The sequence below is a fragment of the Pocillopora verrucosa genome, chromosome 5 (assembly GCF_036669915.1).
Source record: "Pocillopora verrucosa isolate sample1 chromosome 5, ASM3666991v2, whole genome shotgun sequence".
Lineage (NCBI taxonomy): Eukaryota > Metazoa > Cnidaria > Anthozoa > Scleractinia > Pocilloporidae > Pocillopora > Pocillopora verrucosa.
The window spans coordinates 19,769,162-19,791,316 of NC_089316.1; the positions used below are offsets into that span (position 1 = coordinate 19,769,162).

General features: G+C 36.5%; 2 protein-coding genes and 1 long non-coding RNA gene across 7 annotated transcripts; 2 read left to right on the forward strand and 1 right to left on the reverse strand.

The window, feature by feature from the left end:
- The first annotated feature begins 304 nt into the window (after window positions 1-304).
- LOC136276841 (uncharacterized) lies at window positions 305-2,745 on the forward strand. The gene is made up of 3 exons (XM_066166479.1): window positions 305-600; window positions 1,330-1,468; window positions 2,447-2,745. Exons 1-3 carry the CDS (start codon window positions 409-411, stop codon window positions 2,743-2,745), a joined length of 630 nt encoding a protein of 209 aa, XP_066022576.1. The 5' UTR covers window positions 305-408.
- Window positions 2,746-8,737: 5,992 nt separating this feature from the next.
- LOC131773290 (uncharacterized) lies at window positions 8,738-15,660 on the reverse strand. 5 transcript variants are annotated; one of them, XM_066167350.1, is made up of 15 exons: window positions 15,084-15,660; window positions 14,553-14,654; window positions 14,101-14,321; window positions 13,966-14,005; window positions 13,426-13,596; window positions 12,472-12,611; window positions 12,094-12,205; window positions 11,916-11,986; window positions 11,610-11,790; window positions 11,370-11,465; window positions 10,892-10,978; window positions 10,593-10,644; window positions 10,379-10,444; window positions 9,840-10,018; window positions 8,738-9,699 (listed from the first exon to the last, which is right to left on the reverse strand). In XM_066167350.1, the coding sequence occupies exons 9-15, from the start codon at window positions 11,641-11,643 to the stop codon at window positions 9,287-9,289; spliced, it is 927 nt and encodes a 308-aa protein (XP_066023447.1). In that variant the 5' UTR covers window positions 11,644-11,790; window positions 11,916-11,986; window positions 12,094-12,205; window positions 12,472-12,611; window positions 13,426-13,596; window positions 13,966-14,005; window positions 14,101-14,321; window positions 14,553-14,654; window positions 15,084-15,660; the 3' UTR covers window positions 8,738-9,286. The 5 variants fall into 5 exon arrangements, with proteins under 5 accessions (XP_066023447.1, XP_066023446.1, XP_066023448.1 ...); XM_066167349.1 differs by having other exon boundaries at window positions 13,437-13,596; window positions 13,874-14,005; XM_066167351.1 differs by having other exon boundaries at window positions 11,627-11,790; window positions 13,874-14,005.
- Window positions 15,661-15,690: 30 nt separating this feature from the next.
- LOC136281137 (uncharacterized) lies at window positions 15,691-20,436 on the forward strand. The gene is made up of 3 exons (XR_010717566.1): window positions 15,691-15,891; window positions 17,943-18,030; window positions 19,925-20,436. It is a non-coding gene; the product is annotated as an uncharacterized lncRNA (long non-coding RNA).
- The last annotated feature ends 1,719 nt before the right edge of the window (window positions 20,437-22,155 follow it).

The following is a 22,155-nucleotide window of genomic DNA, read 5'->3' on the forward strand; positions in this document are numbered from 1 at the left end:
TAAAAGCTGATGCCTTTTAAAATGAGAGTTCTCGCACATTGTCATAAACTTAGTATAGATGGTAAGTGGATTATAATAATAAGTAAAGGTAATAGAACTGAGAGGAGCACGTATCGCGAGGTTAATTTGAAATTACGAGGACCTTTACGCCCAAATTGTGCGACGCGAAATCTGATTACCAATTCATTGGGTCATTAACAAAATTCAAGAAACTCAGTTATAGAAAATTGCTTGTAGGAGAGTAGTGGTTCCAGAGTGCTTGATGGACACAAGAGGACAGAAAAGAAACTAGTGAGGAAACAAAGTGGCTTTAATGCTTTCACAAGGGAGTTTCTCCACAAAGGTAGTCATTCTTGATCTAGCTAAATTTGTGTTTTACATCTTACCTTTTAAGTTAAAAAATGCATCATGTCCTTTTATTCCACAGAACAAACTGGTGGAAGTGCAGAGGTCTTTCGCACCATCGGAGAAAAGTGGAGGAACTTCTCTGACTCAGATAGAGATGCCTACAAAAAGGTGGCAACAGATTCAGGGTCAGCTGTGTCACTACCCTCAGCTGATAAACAAGCCAAGAAGATAATTGGCAACATCATGAAACAGGTCAGCTAGTAATAATCATAGTCATTATCATCATCATTATTACAAACTTACAATGATATTTATCACATTTTGTGATGTGAACTTTGTGGTTTATAAATGACCAAGTTCAACTCACCAAGCTGTATAAAGACTGGATTGACAAGTTCTTGAAATGATATACCCAATACATTTACTGACCTTATGATTTTGTTTAATTTGTAAACTGGTCTTAAATTGTGCTATAATAGCAAACAAGCATTTTGTATTGAATTTTTCTGTTTGACATTGATTTTAATTGATCAGCATTAATGTATCAGTTTTCTTATTGTTTCATTTATATTACTGGTAGATTGACTGTTGTCAAATAAAATTATGATATTTATCTGTGTGGATTGTAATTTAAGATATGCCAAAAATTTTCCCCTTTCTTATAATTTTACAGTTGGTCACCAGGTGTCTCAGCAAGCTCTTAATAAACAATGAAAGTTATTCTTAAACTTACTAATAATTACCTGTTTTAAATATCTTACTTTGTGGGTTTTTTCTTTTCCTTGATTTACACAACTTTCTAAGTATGCAAGCTCAGTAATTTTCATGTAATTAAATGTTTGTCACCATACACTCCCATCGTGGAATACAACTTTAATCCAGCACTAAACAAACTGACATTGCTTAAGTAATGAGTATATATGTTATCACACTTATTTGGTTCTTCTAATTGTTACCAATCCTTATCAATGTTTTACACAGGTTGCAGAACTGGAAACACTTGGTGGTCATGCACTGATGTTATGTGCTTATGATGGTGTTTGTTACCAAGGTTCAGCTGGGATTGGTGACAGCCTTTTAAAAACAAACATCATGGAAACATTTGCAAGTAGATTTCACTGTGAGTACTGACTGTAGATATGCATTAATTAGCACTTTACTCTTGATATATACTTTCAGAAGCTCATTCTAATTTTACTTGTAATGTTGAAATCTTTCTGCAAATTTTTGCGCTTGAGAATTTGTGAATTGGATTTTTCCATACATGAGTTGATGAAAAAAAGAAAAACAATTAATAAAATCAATTACCTGTTAATTCCAATTTGCATTTCATTCCTGCACTCAAAACATAAACAGAACCTCAAAAAAAAATTATCGAGAGCAGTAGTCCCGGTACTCAATTTCTGTTACTCTAAGTGTACATCTATGTTCTTAAATATCAATATAATCTCAATATATTAAAACAATAAATGAATCTCAATGAAATTCACTACATTGATGCTTAGATCAACAACGTATTACACCAAGCATCTCGTTTCTTGATAACTTAGAAAAGAAAGCATTATATTTCCAGTGAAAGTAGGTCCTTAATTTATAGGTAATTCCCTGGTGGAAAAGCAAGACGTGTCAGTAAAACATCTACAAGAAGTGTTCAACTTCAAATACAGTAAGCGTTTTTATAGCATATATTTGCCTTTATCCATACACGTGCAGATTAAGGTCTTCGAAGACAAAGCTGATGTTCCTCCAAATTATTGAAAAATATCTTTGTTTTCTCTTTCCACTGAAATGGCCGCATTCAGTTTCAGTTGACCCATGATTGAAAACTACATCTCCATAAACTACTATTTGAAGCATTTAAGGGGTCAATAGCTCTTTTACACTCAGCTTCTGCCTTTTCTGTGATTTGTTGCAATACGAAAAAAAGTCAGTCTTCTTTCCCAATATAAATTTTATTTCTGCTTTTAATGTATTGATGTGGTAATTCCCTTTATCTATGGCTATGATTTCTGTATAAGTGTCATATTCAACGCAACAAGGAGTGACTTTTAGCTTGGTTTTTTTTTTTCCAGTCAATTTCTGTCCTTGTCTTTTGTAGGTGAACTTGTCGGAAACAGAGGAAGTAAAATGCCTTACGCTAAGATACAGCAATTGGGAATTTCATTTAATAACCTTCCCTTGGATTTAAAGAAAGAGATTGGTGTTATTCCGCGTAAACCGTCTCTTTACGGAAGCGGCCAGCGCCAAAAGCTGTGGCTCGCCTGTCATGACTGGAGCTTTGGTATTTCTTTGCCTGTACCCTCCATGGATAGTTGCACGACCCCTTCAGCCACCACTCACACATCAACTTCTCCTACGCCCACTCCTTCCCTTGTTAATTCGTCGACCTCCTGTTAATTAGTACTCCCGGTTTAAGTTAAAAACCACTTCTATTCACAACCGTAACAATACCAACTCACAACAAAACTAACTACTAATAGAACTTACAAAACACCTCAGACGAAAAAATGGAATTTACACAATATACATTCTTCTTTCACTTTGACACAACCTCATCACACACAAGTTCTTTAAGTGTTTATCAGTCATCTGCAACCAAAGCCACAGTGAGTGTTGACCACTGTACTTCCCGCGCATCCATTGTTCTCGGTACTCCTTCCTAATCTCAACGCAGCACTTCCTCTGCTGCTGGTTTTATCGTTTCCAAAGGTGAGCAAGTTTTTGTGTCTAGTGCATTAGCACGCAGACACGATGGAAGAGCGTACGGAATTCGAAAAACAATTTATATACGCCACATTTGAGCACGAAATATGATGTTTTACTCATAGTTTACTTTACATGACGGATAACATGAAGTGTACACTGATTTTCAACAAGTGGAATGTGTAACCATGTCGATATTTTATCGTTATAATTTCGGAGACTGTTGGTTGACCAAGTGGATTCAAGTAGAAAACCGCAAGGAAGAGTCGGGAGCAATTGAATTCGGGGACGAAAATATGACGATGACTCTGATCTTTGACCACCATGTGCTTTTACCCGTGCCTTGAGGAAAGGAGGAATTTCACACTTGTGGATCACACTTCGGAAAGTTGATGAGTGTCCTTTTGCTCTTGTAAACTTTACGATGAACTTCTATAACGTTGGTTTCTCAGTATGCCACAGCTTTTGAAGTTTGAGTCAATGTGGTCGAGTAAAAGACTTTAAAGGATGTTTTCAAGTGTTCGATCGATGCTCTCCACGCCAACAGAATAGTCATGCTGCGGTGTTATTTACGATGCGTAAAGGAAAGAACTTCCGCTTCGTTAGCTCCATTTGGGGAAAAGAAAAGGCCTTAAAGGCAAACATTGAGCCCCTTTTGGGGAAAATTGAGCCCCTTCTGGGGATTATTGAGCCTGCCCGTTTAGAGATTACACAAAATGTATATAGAAGAGCGAGAAACCTGGCTGATGTGAAAGGAAAGACATATGGATATGTTGTGTTCAGGTGGAACAGATGAAATTGATACACATTTCAAAATAGCTGACCAAAAAACAAAGAAACGACGTAGAAACCGAGAGCCGTCGAGGGTCTCGATGAAACCGATTGTGCAGTTTATGAAAAAAAGAAAAACAAGATGTAAACTTAAGGTCATCATTAGGAAATATATTCCTAAGTCTTCAAGGTTATACAGCTTTGCTACTGACTATAAGTTGTGTTACGTAAGATATCTTAAGAGATGTGACAGTTTTTTCACCAGCTTTGTTAATCTAAGCAAACCAATCATAAATAAGCTTTTAAAGAAATAAAGCAGCCATTCTAGAAGATTTTCTGTATCAAGAATGAAGCTTATGACTTCAGGTGATATTGAATTAAATCCAGGCTCTCAACTACATGTAAATGTCAACACTGAAACTACAGTATCAGTTGGTTCCACCATATTGTTAAACTTTCGGTTACGTCACCTGGGATTGAGACCCCTAGGTGTTGGGGGTGCTGGTGACTGTTTTCTTAGAGCTGTTTTTCATCAGTTATATGGTGATCCATGCCATCACTTGCAGCAGTAAAACATTATAATTCCAGAGCAGGGGAAAACTTTAATGAAGTTAAAATATTATTGCTTGCCCCTACTGGAAAAGCTGCTTATGGTATCTAAGGGAACACAGTACATAGTTCCTTGGCAATAGCAGCATGCCAGTCTCCAAAGACATATAAACCTCTTGACTCAAGCAGACTAAATACCCTCAGATGTAAACTTCGTGCTGTTCAGCTTATATTTCTTGATGAAATATCAATGATAGGCAATACTATGTTAAATGTCCAAATAAATAATAGACTTAAGGATATCAAGGGTAGTAGAGAGGTATTTGGAGGTATTAGCATAATTGCATTGGGTGATTTGTTTCAACTAGAACCTGTTATGGACAGTTACGTGTTCAAAGATATGAAGAACTCAGATTATGGATCTCTTGCCCCCAATTTATGGCAAGAACATTTTACAATGTTTGAACTGGACGAAACTATGAGACAAAGGGAAAGTAGAGAATTTGCTCAAATTCTAAATAGATTGAGAGAAGGTAATCACACCCAAGATGATATTGCAAAAGTGAAAGAAAGATACATTTCAGAACACTGTATGAATTACCCAATTGATGTTCCTCATTTGTTCATTCAAAACTCAAAAGTTGACGAGTTTAATATTAGAGTTCACAGGGCAGCTACTGGTGACAAATATACCATCAAAGCATTGGATAATGTTATAGGTGCAAATTCTCCAGAACTCAGAGATAAAATCTTCAAGCAAATACCACTGGATCCCAGGAAAACAAAGCAATTAGCTTCAAATCTTCAACTTGCTGAAGGGGAAAGAATAGAAATAGCCATAAATGTAAGAACTGATGATGGTATCACAAATGGTGCTGGCGGCATCATCAAGATGATAAAATTGTATGACACAAATATACCATCTGGTATAATTTGGGTTCAATTTGACTATGTGGATGTTGGTGATCCTGAAGTAAAAGCAGAAATGCAACATTTAAGAAAAGACCGGCCTCTCAAGCTTTCCATAATTCCAATTTATAAAACAGATCCAACAGCCTTTAAGATATGTTTTCTTAATTCAAGGTCATTGCATAGACATATTGAGGACATACAGAAATACTTAAACTACTCAAACACGGATGTAAATGTATTCTCAGAAACACGGTTATGTTACCTAGACAGTGATACTGACTACAGCATCACTGGGTATACTCTATTTAGAAATGACAGTCAACTTGACGTTTTCAATACAAGACCTTATGGTGGAACTGCAGTGTACAGTAAAATTCCTTTTCTAACTGGATATCCAGTTTGCAACAACACTGGTGGTGTTGAAATAACTATCATTAAGGTTACAACAGTTCCACATATTACCATAATAGGCATATATTGGTCACCAAGAGTGCCAATTAGACAAATGTGTGTAGCATCGATCGGACTTCTTACCCTTGATATTTCAGGTTTCAAAGTTTTCATTGGTGATTTCAATAACAACTGGTTAAATGAAAAAGACAAGATTCCTCTTTATAATCTATTTACAAGAGATCACAGTTACAGACAACTGGTATCATGTTCTACTACTAATAACAGAACCACTATAGACCATGTCTACACTAATTTACCTGAATCACAAATCCATGTACACATTTTAGAAACTTATTTTCCTGATCACAAAGCAATCTGTGCATTGATTAAAAAATAGACCTTTATGGTTTTCTTGTCACCTTCACTGTAACTTCCATGTGTTTTTATTTTTTTCTGAAAGAGAATATTCATAGTTAATGAGTACAAAAAAATTAAATTAACTCAAATGTACACCTTAGATACCAATCATGCACTGTGATTGACATCTAAGGGGTAATCTGCAGATATGTGATATGCAACACATCCAGGTATGTTTATTTTATGATTATTGCTTTTGTGCCCTGTAGTACATACAGATTGCAGTTTTCTTTGATACCTGTTCTACAACCCACAGTTACTGATACCATTTATTTCTCTTTGCTCTCCAGGTAGACACACCTCGATTGTAATAGACAACAACAATGAACAACCTAACAGGATACATTCATAACGTATCCCATGTTAAGCACTTCAACAAGACTCGCTATTTTGATATGCTTATTCAAACAAAAGCGACCAAAGTACGTGGAGTCTGTTTCTCTTCAAGCAAGCATCTTGACTTTGAAAGATGCAGCAAACAAAAGTCCCCAGTAAAGATTAGCAACTTCACTATTAACAATGACAGTGTTCTCATGAATGCAAGAGTCCAAATAGAGTAACTGAAGGAGGTCACTTTTCTACGAGAAGAGATTCCCTCGACTCTAAACATCTCGATGCTCTCGAATGTCACCAATAACCAGCTTATTAATCTCAAAGCCAAAGTGGTCCACTTATCTGGAGTGAAGAAAATAATCACAAGAGATGGCACGAAGTCGAAAGCTGATTGTTGCCTCCTAGATCCATCTGGATCAATCAAACTAACCCTGTGGGAGGACCTGATTACAGAAGTTGCAGACACCAACACATATAACTTCTGTAACCTTAAAGTGACGAAGGATAATGACAACTACTCCATTTACCTTACTACACCAAAGCATGACTGTTCCATTTCACCAGTTGATCCTTTCCCAGAGGAAGTAGCTTCACCAGGTGATTTGCCAGACTACTTCACCCAAACATCAACAAATGCTGAAGTCCTTGGTGTTCAAAATTTCATGTGCTATCGCCAATGTTGCAAATGTGACAAAAAGCTTCCAGCAACACCAGGGAATGTAGTAAAATGTGAAACATGTGGCCTCAGGCAGAAAGTGTCTGCTTGCAGCAGTCAGTACCTCTTGCAGGCATTGCTGAGACATGATGACATTAACACCACTGTAACATTTTTTAATGATACTTGATACTTGGGAGGTTGCCGTTGGTCCGCACTTAGACCCGTTTTGGAAAAATTTGATCAGTTTCCAGATTTTTCCTATGATTTCAATGATATCGATATCAATGATATCGACATTGACTCGCACTTGGACTCATCTTGGCGATACTGCCAGTTTCCAGAACTCTGTTATGATTTTCATGGGATATTGCTATTGATCAGCACTAAAACCCATTGGCGATATTGGCGAGTTTCCGCATCTGTCTTGTGATTTTCATGGGAGACTGCTGTTGTTCCGCACATACACTCATTTTGGAAATATTAGTCAGTTTACAAATTTTTCCTATGATTTCCATGGGATATCGACATTGAATCCCACTTGGACTCATTTTGGCGATACTGATCATTTTCCATAACTCTTCTATGATTTTCATGGGATATTGCTATTGATCCGCGCCTAAACCCATTTTAGTGACATTGGCCAGTTTCCACATCTGTCTGATATTTTCATGGGATATTGACATTAAGTTGGACTCATGTTGGCGATATTGGCCAGTTTACATCACTTTCTTCACATTTTTATGAGATATTGGCATTAACCCACACTTGGACTCATTTTAGCGAAATTGGCAAATTTTCTCACCTTCATATTATTTTCTTGTCGACACGCATTAATTTGGAACCATTTTAGCGATATTACGTTCAGTTTTCTAAATTTTTCCCATGATTTCCACGGGAAATCGACATTGACTCGCTCTTGGACTCATTTTAGTGATATTGGCCAGTTTCCAGAGCCCTCGTATGATTTTCATGGGATATTGCTGTTGATCTGCACTTAAACCCGTTCTGGCGATATTGGCGAGTTTCCACATCTGTCTCATGATTTTCATGAGATATTGACATTGAGTGGCACCCGGCTCTATTTTGGCGATATTTGCCATTTTCCGAAAGTTACCTATGATTTTCAAAGAATATCGACGTTGACCTGCAGTTATACCAATTTTCGCGATATTTGGTCAGACTTTCTTATCATTTTCACGAGATGTCAACATTGACCCGCACTTGAACCCATTTTGGCGATAGTTGCCAGTTTCCACAACTTGCTTATAACGATTTTGACTCCCACTTGGACCCATTTGAGCGATATTACCCAGTTTCTACAAGTTCCTCACGATCTTTGTCGGATATCGACACTGACTTGCAATTGGACCCATTTTGGCCATAAAGGCCAGTTTCCACAACTTTCTTATGGTATTTATGGGACACTTGGGCCCATTTTGCCGACATTGGCCAATTCCTCGACTTCCTCGTCGCTCTTATGGGATATTGCTCTTGACCCACACTCACACTCTCACTCATTTTAGCAAAATTGCGAGCCTTAGATGTTCTTGACTCATGTAGTAATGCACTAAATAATTTTAATAAAGGTCGCCATTGCCATACGTTAAAATACTTGTCCCGCGAACAAAGACACTTAGGCCAAAATGCTGAAACTTTTTCAATTTAATCAGGCTTCAAACGTCACAACAAAATGACCAGGTAAGGATGCGTCAAGTAGCCAAAGTCGACAAAACAAGATTGAATTAATTCGTGGAGGAGAGCTGTTATTTGTCTTGTAAAGTGACTGACTAGTTGACACTGAGCTTAATTTTGTTTTAGCTGATTGGTAACACTTGTTCGTAGATTTACATTCTTGAGTGAAAGAGGAAAAGGAACAGGCAGTTGAAACGACTCACAAGTTACAATCAAGATATTTCTGTGTTTAAATCTGAACTATCTGAATCAGATTCACTGTCACTTCCGTATTCAGCATTGAGAACGGAACGCAGGTCCTCAAAGACTTCACTTTGGCCAAGCTGTTGAACCACGTCAGCTTCATCAGTGTTGTAATCGTCCTCCATCTGAACCTCCTCATCGGCATCATCACAATCCACTTCGGGGGAAATTCCAAGGTCAAACTGAGCTTCACATTCCTCATGGCTACCATCATCATTAGAAAAGAGACCGTGGAGATGACCTGTGAATACGGAAAGCTCATCCATTTTAGTGCAGGCAATGGAGAGTAATGGGCGAGCTCGCTCCGTATCTTTCTGTGCCATCAGTTCCTTTGACCAAGTGTCCAATACCTTCAACTTTCCCTCGAAATGACTGAACATCCGAGCCATTTCTTCTTCTGGTGTTGGCTATTTCCTCTAAGCATCTTTTGCGTGTGTGAAACAAATCAATGAGTTGCCTCTTTAAACAATAGGGAACAGCAGACTGCGGTTGGATGTCATCGTTTAGTACACGCCACAGTGGACTGTCGATGCTTAGCGCGTCTTCAACCGCAATTGTGGAGGGGTATTTACAACCCACCGTGCCAACGTTTTGTCTTGTGTACTCCTTGACCAGCTGTTTAATGGCTCCCGTTGCCTTTGTAATTTGCGTACAAAGCCGTTTTGCAATGGCTTGACCATCTAAAGAATTAACACGACATGAGTCAAAATGATACCCTAGAAAGCCTAGGTTATAATAATCATTTCAATACGATGTGTTGGTTAGCTGTAATCGGGCTTTTATTGACGACTGATAGCACTGGAACATATCAATGCAATACCTGCATATTTCTTCATTAGTTGTAAGAGAAACCACCTTTCTGAGCACTTGACATGCATGGATAATAGCAAGTCTTCTCGACGCTTGTCATGCAAATCGCGGAGGTATGCAATATACATGCTACTGTCAGGAGACCATTGGGGTTGGCCGCCCTCAAGGTTCTTTAGCTGTTGATCCAACCTATTACCAGCGTAAAGGAAAACAGTGGAGAAACCCAAAATTTGGTTGAAATTATTGGTTTGGATTTGCATTGCTTTGAAGTGCGATTGGCAATCAAAACTTGCCCTGAGAACCCAGTAAAATACCAATAATGACTTCCACGTTTAATGACATGGAATTTTCCATAATTCTGATTGCCCGACTGCCTGATTGTCTGTTTACTTGTATGATAAGCTATTTCTAGATTTTGTGGCTGGTAATGAGTTCTTTGCTTTGTTTTGGCGGGCCTCATTTGAAAATCGTTTTAATATCCTTACGTAAAGATCATTTCGTTCCCAGATTAGGGGAATAAATTGCAGGATCCAAAATATGGTTTCATACCTGTCAAGCTGATCGGTCAGTACTTTCCAAGTTTCAGATGCCGGGGAACATTTTTGCAGGTTTGTTCTGTTAACGAACAGTTTGAAAATTCAGAAGACAAGCATCACAGAAAGTCAGGAGAAATGAGAGAAAGTGATGGACCAAAAGTGACACATTTCCTGTAAAATTTGGGGTAAATATTGTATGAAAACCAGATCCCCATGCTACTTCATACCTTACACAGAAAAACTGCCTCAACTTGTCCTGGTAATCATCTGGTGATGAACCTTCAAGTAGGAAACGTAAAATCATAAACGAACTTGTAACTGTTTAAGTAACTTGCGTGTACCTATCTGAACTTCAGTTGTGGTACTCTAATTTCCTCTTACGCACTTCAAAACATTTATCACTCTGTAATCAAAAGGGGGGCAAAGTACAATGGAAATCATTCATTTGTCATGATTATTATTGGTCGTTAAAGGTGAACCATTCCAAATAAGTTCCCCTCAATGAATAGGCGAAATTTGTACGTACTGGGTCTTCCTGTACTGGCCGCTTTGTTAGCCGTAGATTTCTCCATAATGCTCCACTCTGAGACGCTGGATACGTCCACCTTAATACCTTGGTAATAGTAAAATGAGACTGTATCATTATCTAGACATACCTATGTATCTAACAAAGTTACATTCATCGAAGTTTCATTTTCTAGTATTCCGCAATACCCAAATGCCAATTCGCTAATGAAAGGAAAAAAAATATACAATTGATTGTATCAAAATAGTGCACCACTTAAGCTGAAGTTATTTGAATGAAGTTGGTCCATGGAGTATGAAAACATACCATGTGGTTTCTTTACAAAAGTTCTTAAGGAACGTTAACCGTACATGTATTTACGGCATAAAGCTCACAACAGGACGCACATGCAATGAAGTCTAATTCTTTTTAACACGTAAAGGAACAATGTAATTAGTTGAAGGGAAAAATAAAGAAAGTAACGAAATCAAATCCCTACCTGTCTCATTCAACTTCTCAAGAAGCAAATTGAGTTGCTCTTCAGTTTTTTTCTCCGTTTCCACTGCTTTCTTTAAATGGTCACAAAGTCGTTCTCCTAAATTTTTGGGAATAACGAAACATGGTGAAAAACAGCAAGATAACGATTGAGTTTACGAAAACATATCACAAATCGTTTATAATATGATTTACTATGGTGATAACTTTTTTTGTAAAACGTGAAGATTAACAGCTAAATTACCAAGGTTCAAAATTGACTTTTTAGCGTAATGCATCAAGAAGTCAGTTAATGTATCAACTCAGTGGGCTGGAGTCATTTCCTTCGTTATTTTTGCTGTTGGCCTCAAGTAAGACCACAGTCTCTCCATCACCTCGCCATCACTCATCCCGAACCCTTCCGGCCGTCTTCCACTGTAGTTGACCTGGTGTTACAAAAGACCAAACAAAGCTTCATGAAAGCAATAACTGTTTTAGAGTAAGCATGCATGTGTTTTTCAATACCTTTCAACTCCTCAAAAGTGTTCAAAAGGAAAATATTTCAAAATACCTGACAAGAAACTTTGTGTCCATAGCAGTGAAATGCAGGTATCGCAAAAGTAACATTTTCAAGCAATGTTTCTACAGAGAAGATAAATTAAAAACAACAGGGCATCATTTAACAAGCAAAAATGCCAGAGTACCATGACCACAACTTAATTCAAATAAAACCGCTAAAAAAATCTTACTCTCAAATGTGTATCCAGCACACATGCAATATCATAGAAGAAGTGAATGTTGATAGCTTAATCTTGCACATGATTTTTAATCCATTTTAGCAAATACACAGCATTTCCAATCCTGTTTAATAAAAATATAATCATTATTAGCCACAATGTCCATGCAGTAATTTATTTGTTCCCTAGTTTCATTGAGTACCCTAATAGAAATGGTGTATAAAACAGAGTTATGCTATACAGCAGTACGACTATCATATACAAATTCTTTCCTTAGGAACCTAAAAGTGACATGTCTCTTAATTTATGCATCCTACAAGGCACTCTGGTTACATATTTCTTAACAATAGCTGACCAATAATGTACAGATTTCCTTTTGCATGTACATACTCTTCTCCTCTCTTTAAGCTGAAAAACTTCAGTGGCACTTCATGCTTGCAGCCTCCACCAAAGAGGGCTGTCTCATCGAGCTTTGTGGATTTGTTTTTGGAATGGAGATTGGAACCAGCTTGAAACTGATTACACTGCTCCTACAACAGACAACATTTAACTCTTAATCTTCAACTTCCTTTCTACCTTTTCTTGAGATGTCATTTAAAGCATAAGTATCAAAGATAAAAACAGAACAGGAATTAAGATCTATGTAGCATTCATGTACGTGTAGCATTCAAAGTAGATATGGGTTGTTGGAGGTGAACCCTCACATTAGAAATTAAACATTACATTATGGGAAAGGTGGCAAGGAAAATATTGGCAGAAAATAATAATCATTCATCAATGTCTCATAAAAATTTAAAAAATGGGACAACCAAATAAATTTACTGCTTAATAACAACCCATCCTCTTTCATTCAGGCTTGAGACCAGCAAGAGTGACAGTAGACACCCTTGGCAGAGTTAGTTGTGTAAGCAAATACAAAGATATTACCTTTAAAGACCATAAATCAATTACAAAAAAGAGGGAAAAAAACTGTATTTGAAAAAAAAATAAATAAAAAATAGAAAAAGATCAAGAAAAAGAGGGGGCTGCAATAAAGATTATGTACTTGTTCTTGAAGCTGACAATTCACACAGTTCTTGTAAATTAAGTTTACAGAACAAACTAACAATATGTTTGAGCTACATGTATTTTGGGCAGAATGTTACCAAAGTAATTAACCCTTCAAACTGTACCATATTTAAATTATTCAACACTAACATCATTATTACAAGTAACGAACATAATTGTTACTTTTGGTCTCTCATTGCAATGGTTGAGTAGTGGTATAAGTACTGATGGGTAACAAAAGGTTAGAGCAACGCAACAAAATACAAAGTAAGAGAAAAAGTCCTTTGGTTCACACACCATTGACTTACTGCTTGGTCTTTTGCTGTAATTAGCTAGAAATGTATCTACTTTTTCTTGGCTAATGAACAGTTCCTCTCCATGATTTGAGGACTTTCCACTAGTTCCAGCACTGCATTTGCGGACACATCCAAACAATGCATCAACAGAGATAAATAAACTTCCCTTCTCCTACAATCAGATGCCAAAATCTTATTAGAAATGTCATGTTAAAAATATTTCTTATGCCTAAATGAATGAAAAACAATGGAATAACTCATGCTAAGACCAGCTGCCACACTATGAGGACCACTAGGAAAAAGAGAGAATCATAAAGATTCAAAACAATGTTTCTTGTCTAAATTATATCATGCATTATGCCAACACATATAGTGATAGTCATTTGTGATTTCTAAAGGTAAATATTACCCACTTAGACATTTCATCTGAAGGATGACTTATCACAAACCTTAGGACATGCAGGACATTCATGATCATTCTCATAAGAAGGATTGAAATGCTTCAGGTTACTCAACATGCTAGACATATACCGGAACTCACAGAAACAATCTCCAACAAGGAGCCGGTAGATGTCCTTAATCTAAAGGAAAACAAATAATTTATTTATTGTATAAATAAAGAAAATAAAAAGGAATTCATAAGCATAAGATAAAAAATTACTGAATGAATACTTACGTAAACCTTTGAAGCAGGTGGGACCAGCCACTGCAGTGCCTGACATATTGACCTTAAAGACACTCTACATTCTAAGAAAATGTATTGGAGCAAGGCCATAAATTCAAGGTCAAAGGCCACCTGGGGCTCTTTTGGAGTAAATGGCCAGAAACCATTCCTGACCAGTGTTATGGCTTCTGGTTCATGCTCGCAACATTTGATTTTGATGGGATTCTGCTGCCCTGTATAAAGACAAACACCATAGTGTGTCCATAGTCGTATTCTTCTATAACAATTGTTTATTAATTCCTGTCTGTGTTGAAAAAAACAATTAAAACACAAACAAAGACCTTCCTGGAAGAGGTAACCTAACTATTTAAATATAAGTATAAGTAAAAAGTAGTACTAATAATTGCAGACTGGCAACCTATCTCACAATATAGTAACATATTGCACAGCTGCTAGTTACTTACCATGCAAACCGACAGCTAAATGTCATGCACATATCCATGATCCATGTTGTGAGGTGTGGTCCATACACACTCACCAAACTGATATGGCACAAATCTTCCATACTAAGAGCATAAAATATCCTACATGAATCAAGTGAATACAAATCACACACCATTTAAATGAGCCAACTCTTTCAAAATTGCCAAAAATAAACTTTACTTTGTTCTGAGTATAGAGCAAATTACATGTATGCTTTCAAGAAAAAATTATCCTTACTGCTTTCGCTTTTTTCCTCTGTATAAAAATGGGTCAGGTCTCATTGACATAATGCACATTGAAGTTGAGAAAAAACTACATCAAGTGAAGTAATTGAATAGAGGTGATATATGGAGTTGTAAGAAAAAAAAGATGGATATCTCTGCAATTAAACCACGAGACAACGTACTTACAAATGAAATTGCCTAACGGCCAGAGTACACAAGAAATCGGGTTTCACAACATAATTGAAAAGGTGACTGGAGGAGATTGTCCTCCATAAATCTTCAACTCACTTTCCAAACTTCCGGGTGGTGAAGTGATCTACCGCCTGCGTGAACTAAATTGATGTGATCTGCGCATAGGAATTGCCCTGGACTGCAGTGAAGGCATCTGCCGCACGCCTCTTCTTCGCAAAAAGGAATGACACACATCTGCCCCAAAGGCAAAGCCTGTCTGGTCAACAGCCCTGAGACGAGCTGCTCTCTCGCATTGAGCCAAGACAAAGCCAGCGTGGCTTTCCTTTCATGGTAAGCTTTTAACTTGCGCTTCAGTCGCACTTTTTTACTTTTTGATCTTTGGTTGGTTCTCAAACCATGATATTCGTCAATATGGGGAAGGTCTTCTTGGTCTGGAGAAAAACCGCCGCACGTGTTTAGAGAAGATCCGGCGACTACAGACGTTGTATCAGTTAATTGCTGGGCGGCATATCGAACTGGAACACTAAACTTCGACTTTCTTATAGCTTTTCCTCCTTTAAAAGTAACTACATTCAAACTTTTTTTCGACCTAAAATCGCGTTTAGGAGGCATAATGGTATCCAAAGCTTTTCCAAAGCCGCGTTTCAAGAGTTCGCAGGCTATGGCACCAGGCCTTGAGTCCTTTCAGGTCTCGATAGGTAAATAGGCCCTACTTTGACGGCTTGTATGCGTTAATTTGATACTAATTAAATCCGCATGTAAGCGGTTAATTATGAGCGAATCGGGTAAATAAAGATGGCGGATAAGGCTAAACGAAGATTTACCTGAAATAACGAGCTTAATGGGAAAAGATTACAGAAGAATCTCGGGCTTAGCGAAGCCTCTTGTGGAATGAAAAACAGAGGTGAGAGTTTACTAGGCACATTGTGTTCACTACGCCTTAGTAGTACGGGTAGTTAACGCAAGTAAGTACGTTTTAACAAAGTCAAGTTCAAGATTGCACAAGACTTGGCTATAAAATGCCGGTACATGTAGCTGCAAGGGGTTGTGACTACCGACTTTTCCGGTTTATACGCAGATTTCTTTTTCTTAGCATTGCTCGTATTAATCTAAACCGTGACGAATTACCTAATAGGAAAGTTATTTGAAACCTACCAAAAAAAGATGACATCGAAGGCACGTGAGGTTTGGTTAATTGTCTATTTTTAATTGAGCTTACATAATGCTAAGGATTTACGTATATTTTTCTCCTCGGCAAAATAGCGATTACATGTAGTTGCTGCTTTAAATAAATTCTTCAGGACAAATTTATCATCGGGTTCTTTTTTATTATTTCTTGTCTTGTTTTGCTTTGTTTTGTTTCTATTTACCCTCCAGCATAATGCAACTTGTGATTAAATCAACCAAATGCAGAATATATTCTTTGTTTCCCCACTAAAATGAAACAAACAAAAGTTTAGTGAAAGTCTCATTTTTTTGATGACAGCTCAGCAAATGATCACAGTGTGATAAATGTGTGATAAAAGTGTCCCTAAAGATCAGCCACATGTCAGCTGTTAAAGCACAAAGGGAAGATTTGTTTGTTGCTGCACTTTGGGATCACAGAGAGTAACTTAACTGTTCAATAAGTGTCTTCTTCTGAATTTCAAATTTGGCAAAGGTTACAATTTTGCTCCCTAATGTGACTTACTCAAAGAATAAAAAAGGAAACTATAAGAAATAAATTAAAAGCACTGTTGCTGCAAAAAATCACGTTTGACATAATTTGTTTAAAATTTATAGATTTTTTCTATCCATTTCATTTTCGTTAAGCCTTCATCAATTTTCTAATAAGCTGAGAGGTTTATATTATGAATTATATTCAGCTACCCTCTATTTATACCAAATGGAGGCTGTTATGTTTATTATCCCTCAATATTTTTCAACATGCGGGAAAATTGTTTATGAACAGCCTACTGTTGATGGTGTGGGAGGTTTACTTTTCAGTGTCCTCTGAAATGATTTTATGAACAAAAGATACATGTTCCTTCTTCTATAACAACCACACAATTAATGCTCTTCACCTTTAATTAACCTTTTAACTCCTTAAGTGACCAAGACAGAATTTCTCCTTAGAATGTTAATACATTATCAAGCAGAAAAGTGATGAGAGTAAAGAAGAATATTAATTAGGGGATTATTAGTTGATCCAAAAACAAATTCTCCAAACTAACATCACAAGAACTGTATGGGAGAGAGTACAGAGAATTACTAATGAGATATTGGGAGTTTTAAACACAGAGTTTTCCATATTGGACGTAAGGTTGGAAAATTAGGGAATATCACTTCAGGTACAGTGTTGGATATCACCCATTTTTCTGTCATGTAATGGGTTTAGACTGGTTGCCTACTAGCAAATAAATTTGTTGGATTATAATGGAATTTATTGATCATGAGTAATTTATTGTAAAAGTGAGGTTGCTGATGTATTTTTAGTATAATGTGTGATGTTGTGATTAAAATATGAAAAAAGAAGGGGAAAAAAACAGAGATAAACAAAGACAGAAACCAACTTAGGCCACTGCAAAATACAAGAAACCAAATTGCTGTTTTTGCCTCTGATTGGTTGATTAGATAGTGCTAATATTTTAGCCAATCACAGACCAGTCATGGAAAAGCTTAGTTCCAATTTTAGATTGTTTTAGGCCAATTAAATTTATAGATAGCACTGTGTATGATGAATAAAAAGATCATTACGGTGTTCAAATCTGTTCCAAATTGTCTCCTCTTAGCCAACCATCTGAAATCTTGACCCTTTTACTTTCAAGATCCAAGAGTTGACTCACTCAATTGAAAACCTTACACAGTTTGTTTTAAGTATTGAGAATATGCCTGAGATTGTGTTAATGCTCGACCAAAAGGTTCTTGTAAGATATCTTATTTTCTTAATGATTATATTTTTATTCATCTTTTCAGGCCCTTTTTTATGGAAGCTGTGTGTCCCAGAACGACAACATAACCAAGCATGCCTGTGATAAGGAGTTTCAAGCACTTAAAGCCTGCAGTAAGTTTTCTGGGAGACTGGTCAGGGTCTCTTTTTTTTCTGTGTTTAATTAGCTTGGATATCATGTTAGATTTTAAACCACAAACTTCAGTTATCATGACAAGATAGTCATTTGAAGATGAGCACAAAAGAGTCCTTTCAGGGAATGGTGTGATGAAAATAGAAAGGTTTGGCTTTTTTGTGCAGCACTTTCTTTGTTAGAAATGTCCATAGTTTCTTTCAGCCAGTAATTTGTTAAACACAAGGAGTTGATGACTGGCTTCAAGGGATAAAGTTAGTTTTCTTTTTCCAAGGCTCTCAAATGTTCCTTGAACTGGAGCCAAAGGCAACAATTAGGGTCAAATGAAAAATGGCTTTGGGTTGGGAGGTATAAAATTGTGATTTTAAATAATTGCAAAAGTATTTGGAGTACTTACATACTTAAACATGTACTCTCAAACTAACTCTTACACTCTCAAATGAGTCAGCTTTAGTCAGAATTAATCAGATTCATCCTTTCATCAGTGGGTACTGTCCTACAGTGAAAGAGGGATGAGGTTTATTTTTCATTGTCAAATTGTTGGTGTCATTTTTCGTTAATTTCGCTCTGATTTTAATTAACAGTCATCAACAAAAATTAGGGACTCAAGATAAATAAGAGACTACAGCTGTAACAATATTGCGTGACATTGTCACGACCTCGTGGTCCACTGACCACATCGGTTTTCTTTTATTAAATATATATCTTGTTGGTCCGACATCTTGGTTTTGTGTTCTCTTCTACATTGCCCGTTCTGGCTTGTTACAACAGCAAGTCACTTAGACATAGGAATGCTGTGCTTTTTCTACTTAAATTTAAATACTTCTTACTTAAAATAATGTAATAATAATCATTAGATACTGAAACAAAATGTTTCATTCCTGATTAGTTTATTGTGAATGAATTGAAAAGTTAGTTATTGAGTGCAATACACTGACTTGAAATTAAAACTTTTAAAGATAACTTAACAACACTAAACTCTTTAGTAGTTTAAAGAAAACATTTAAATTTGATGTGTCCATCACTATCTACATTTTAATGAATGATCAAATCAAAAAATATAATTATCTTAAGGCATTTTCCAATAGGTTGAAAATGTTTTTTTAGAAATGTGCACCAGGAAATTGGACAAAGAGTAGTATTTGTATGAGGTTTTGTTTAGAACATATCATGCATAAAAGCATATCAAACAGCTCTGACATTTCATAATTTATAGTGACTCTTTATATGTTTTGAAAGTTTTTCAAGCTGTACTCCAATGGCTAGTTCATTTAACAAAACTTTCTAAACATCACTGATGCCTTTGAATTAAGAGATGTACTTGACCTCATGTAACTGTTATGCTGTCACGTACATTTCCCATATGCTCCCCTGTGCTCACATGTGTCAAATCTTGCAAGAACACACTGTTAGCTGAGGAAATCATAGAAGCACAATGATATTTTTTAATCCTTAATCTATACACATGCATTCCCTATTGTCTGTTTTTAACCCTTTACACTCTAACATCAATATATATGCATATTCTCCATACTTTTCTCTGTGTTCTGATAAGGAGAATTTACTCAACAGTCAAAAGCTTTTTTTTTTTTGACAAGGAGAATTTGCTCAACAATCAAGGTATTTTTTGTCAGTGGTTTAATTTAATGGATGACATTTGCAAGGCAAAACTAGTTTGTAGTCACTATCTGGGGTTTTAGGATTGGACAAAGGTAATAATCAAATTTTAGAAAAACTGGTGTGCCTGGCCTTTTTGTTTACCTTATGAGAAGATGTTAGTAAAATAGGGATTCTTTTTAAATATTATCATGTAATATTTTATTTTTTTATCTCTCTTAAGTTTTCTCATTGTTTTATGATGCATTTTTGTTCCAGGCAAAGAAAATTGAAGTGTAGAGACTTGAAAAGAGAGAACAACTGCACCTATTGCAGGAAAGTTCTGAAACAGGACGTCACAGGCAACCTACTCACTTTTTGCGTGGGGTAACAATATTATAAGAGGAGACATTTAGGCATGTGAAAACTGATAAAAAGAATGTCTCTGTCGGTAAATATATAAATACGGTAAACTGCTGCTTATAAGTGCCCTCTCCTCCCCCCTCCCCCCCTCCCCCTTCCATTTATAAGTCCTCGGTTAAAGGCTCATCTAACTTTAAACAAAACAAAACAAAAAGCATCAAATTATAAGCTCCCCCCGATATAAGCCCTGTTCTAGCTTTTCTTGTTTCTACAATACCAAAGTAGGAGAAGCCTCAGTGCTGTGACTTGGACATAGAAATTTTAATGATAGAAGAGCAAAGATGAACTTTTGAGAGAAAAGTCTGTTTTCTCAGTTTTCCTACGTACCAGTTTTCTTCATGTTGCCAGTTTTTATTGAGCCAAATGTATTGAAACTAATTTGATTTATTATGACGTTTTGAATCTTAATGAAAAACAAGTAAATAAAAAACGTATTTTGATCAGCACTGCACTAGCCTTTTCTATTCCGGTTACACGTCCCCACGGCTATAGGTCCCTCTGTTAATAAGCCCTCCTAAAACCCTTACGAAGTTGTATAACCCCTGAGCTTATAATCGGCAGGTTTGTTTGTGTTGTGGAACTTTAAGGATTTGCCTCAGAAGGAATGGTGCTATTCTTAACTCAAAATTTTGATTCCGTTTTGATTGACGTATAAAATCGAATAGAGACGTCGGCGAGTTGGTCTTCAATCCAGTACAACTTATTAGAAGTTGAACATATAGAAAAGTGAATATCTTTAGTAAAAAAACAATTTTGTTTTTTTTGTATAAGGATTTCATGGCGAATAAAGCGAGGTAAACATCGCCAATTACTATAGAAGCTTCAGTCGCGAACGAGTTAAATTCTCAACGTTTCCTCTGGTAACTTAACATCGGGTCACACAATGCGTGACGGTTTCATGAATCAATCGCTTGCTTTTGATCATGACGTAAGCTCGGGACGCCTGTGCGTAAATATATTTACATAATTGTTGAGGCGCATTCTGCCAGCATGGGTTAACTGTGCCTACATTGCTTATTTCTTCTTCTTCTTCTTCCGAGTCAGTTCTCAGGTCGCCGTTAAAATTAATATTCATGTCTAATCCATATCGGGGTATTTTTTAAAATAATTGCAAGTGTCAGTTTCCTTTGAAGCCTACAAACAAAATGAGTTGCTTTCAAATTCGTGTTGTGGAGATTCCTGACTGCATAGCAAAAATTCAAATTGCCTCCCTTTGTTAAAAATGGTTGTTCGGTTGGCTGATGAAGCTTATTTTCCTAGTGTGACAGGCATGTCACGTCGGCGAAGGATAAATTAACGCGCGCAAAATAATGCAAAGGTTTGATAGCGGAAATTTGTTTCCTTTTTTTTTTTTTAATTGGTTTAGCTGGCCAAGAATAAAGACAACGACTTTTTCAGAATTAATTTCCTAAAGAACAACATAGGTTACGTTTTTCAGCTAATTGTTGTACGCGTGACTTAAACGCATCACGCGATTAAAATTATTGTCTCAGCTCTGAATTTATTTACAACAACGTTTAACAGCAGCTGTAAAAACCTTTACTTTTCTGTGTATTTATTCTCTGCTGCTTATGTGGATAAATGCGATCAGGCTCTGAAAGTGTAAAGGGACAATCAATATTCAGGTACTTAATGTAATAGCCTTAACCCTTAGTAGTCAATTATTTTATCCTTCTTGCAGCACAATTGTTAATTTAAAGACGGTGAGCAATTTTTTCGGTGTATCGCAAAATAACTTCATCTGCGGTACATATGTCGATTCTGTTGATGAATACGTGTTTGCTTTGCGCTCTAATGGAATATTTATTCTTCACTTTTTATCTCTGGAACGTATAGTCTGTTATTCGATCCATCTAGTTTCTTTAGGTTGTGTGATATCACCGAAAAATGAACTGTACAATAAAATTTCTTAGTGCTGTCAAATCGAAGAAAACATAGCACTTCGGTAAAACTGATCAAAATTAATTTTCTCTCCATAAACATTACTACAATGTCGTGTAAACTGCTGACGAGAATCAAAAACAATCAACTTGTTAAAATGTCCAAATGCTTAGCGAAACACATCGAGATTTAGTGGTAAGATCTTC